Genomic DNA, 2500 nt, shown 5'->3' with positions numbered 1-2500 from the left:
TATATATATATATATATATATATATATATATATATATATATATATGTATATATATACATATACATATGCATATACTTATATATATATATATATATATATATATATATATATATATATATATATATATATATATATATATAGCTTCAAAGACCGCATACCATAGCGAATCCACACTGTAACGGTAATTAAGTGAACTTTCCCATAGTTATCAATTATCTCAGGTGATAATTGGCTCTAAACCTTTGCGGCCGCGCCATTAAGAGACTTGTTTGGAATCCTATTAAAAAATGCTGATTCAGTACTACATACATGTATATATGTATGTATATGTGTATGTGTATGTATATCTATCTATCTATCTATCTATCTATCTATCTATCTATCTATCTATCTACACCTATCTGCACCTATATCACCGTTGCCCCCTCCCCCCCTATCCCGTTTTCTTATGCCTTCGCTTTTATTAAAAAGAAAAGAAAAACAATTGTATTTGTTATCTTACTGTTTCTGTTTTAGTTCGTGTATTTGATTTCCTTTTTAATTTTTATTTTGTTTTGCATTATGGAAAGGTCAGATTATAGTCATACATATTTTTAAAAGGATTTCTCAGATCGTGACATGACACTACAGTTTTGAATAATCACTTTACTTTATTTTTTTTTTATTTTTTTTTATTTTTTTTTACATTGCACTAACTTGTTTTATCATCTCAACATCTCTTTTTGTTAATGGATGTTGTACAAATTCATGGTTTTCAATTTTACTGTTTTATGATTTTAGTCGGTTTATGATGTGTTCATAAACTTATAATTCGTGTTTTTATATCCTTTTTCTAATGATTTTGATATTTTATGTATGCAAGGAATCAGTTTGAGAGCAAAATGTATTTCATTTTATTCTATTCTGTCACGAGAAAAAAATATTCAACATGTTGTGACGTCACGAGTTCCTGGAGTACCCAAGAACAGAGTAATAGAAATAGTGTCAACTGGAAATGTGTCTGTGTCACATTCCCTCTCTGCAAAGACAACGCCAAAGGTTGCCCTGGCTCCTTCTGTTACTTGCCTGGGCTTGAATAATGCTGGACGTGTTAGTTAAGCATGAATGAAGGCAATCAGAATGAGGAAACGTCATGTAATTTAAGCTGAAATAAGTTTAAGTCCAGTGAAGGTCACCTTAAAGTTTAGGTGGTTTTCCTTGTCATTTTATAATGCTTAATCTTTCTAGCAATGCGTATATATGTAACGTTGAGAGTAACGGAACTTATTCGTGAGTTTTACTGGTGAGTGTTTGCCTTTTATTTACGGTTTTGTGGAATATTACTTGAACTCTACTGAACTCTTACTGATCTTTTACCGGTCGGTTACGTAGCTAACGTTATTCTATCTTTATGTTGTCTTTTTTAAATTTTCTTTTCGTTACTTTACCCTTGCAGCAATATTCCTTCGTTTTCGAACTTACCCTCCACTTTGGCTTATTTCAAAATTTGGTTATACATTTCTCTGCATTACTGCTGACGTCTTCTATTTCTATTGCCAATGCTCTATCTCGTGCTTCCAACCTTACTTCTACCACACGTTCTGTGCCTACCGCTCGTGCCGCCGCTACTACTGCTATTGCTTGCGCTACCACCACTCCTGCCACTAATGTTATTGGTGCTGCTACCACTACTACTGCTGCTGCTATCACTTTAGTGGAATGACCCTAAAGAAGGAAAAAAATGTTACTTGTCTTATTTCAAGAGTTGAAGGGAGCCATAACTATTTCTTACCTGGAACAGATTTGATTTCGGGTTAGTCCTTACGGACCGACACCTGACCTTAAGCTCCAAGCATACCTTACAAACATTACATATATATATATATATATATATATATATATATATATATTTATATATATATATATCCAGTCACACACACATGTACACATACACATACATATACAGACACATACATGTATATATATATATATATATATATATATATATATATATATATATAAATATATATACATATATATATATATATGTATATATATATATATATATATATATATATATATATATATATATATATATATACACACACACACACACATATATATACACAACAACGTAAAGAAAACTGACTAAGAAAACAGCAGAACTTACTGCCTGACCGTCTCCAAGGCTCTATGGGTCGGACGTCATTGTGGTGCTCAGGAAGGACTGAGAACGAGAAACAAAAAAGTAATTAGATATATCATAAAACACAAGAAATGATGAATTATCTGCTTTATCCTCGATTTCGGCACCAAGGTGGGATCCATGGTTTAACATTTTCTCTAGAGTGACAATGATATAGGATGGTAGAAGGATAAATAAATGAAAAGGAAAATTATCATAATTTCAAAAGGTGGTCTATGCTCGCCTGGCGGTGCTGATTGGCCGGCATACCTGTGACGTCATTAAGCTCCGCCTACTAGTTTCGGCCGCAGTTTTAGCGTCATGAATCTATTATCA

General features: G+C 32.2%; 1 protein-coding gene across 2 annotated transcripts in view; it reads right to left on the bottom strand.

The window, feature by feature from the left end:
- Positions 1–2500, bottom strand: part of LOC125047966 (lachesin-like) — a 16067-nt gene that overhangs the window by 1867 nt on the left and 11700 nt on the right. For both annotated transcript variants that reach the window (XM_047646516.1, XM_047646517.1), the window contains exon 6: positions 2150–2206. In XM_047646516.1, the coding sequence (XP_047502472.1) occupies positions 2150–2206 (57 nt within the window). The remainder of the gene's footprint in view (positions 1–2149; positions 2207–2500) is intronic.

The sequence above is a fragment of the Penaeus chinensis genome, chromosome 42, assembly GCF_019202785.1.
Source record: "Penaeus chinensis breed Huanghai No. 1 chromosome 42, ASM1920278v2, whole genome shotgun sequence".
NCBI lineage: Eukaryota > Metazoa > Arthropoda > Malacostraca > Decapoda > Penaeidae > Penaeus > Penaeus chinensis.
This window is presented reverse-complemented; position numbering and strand designations above follow the sequence as displayed.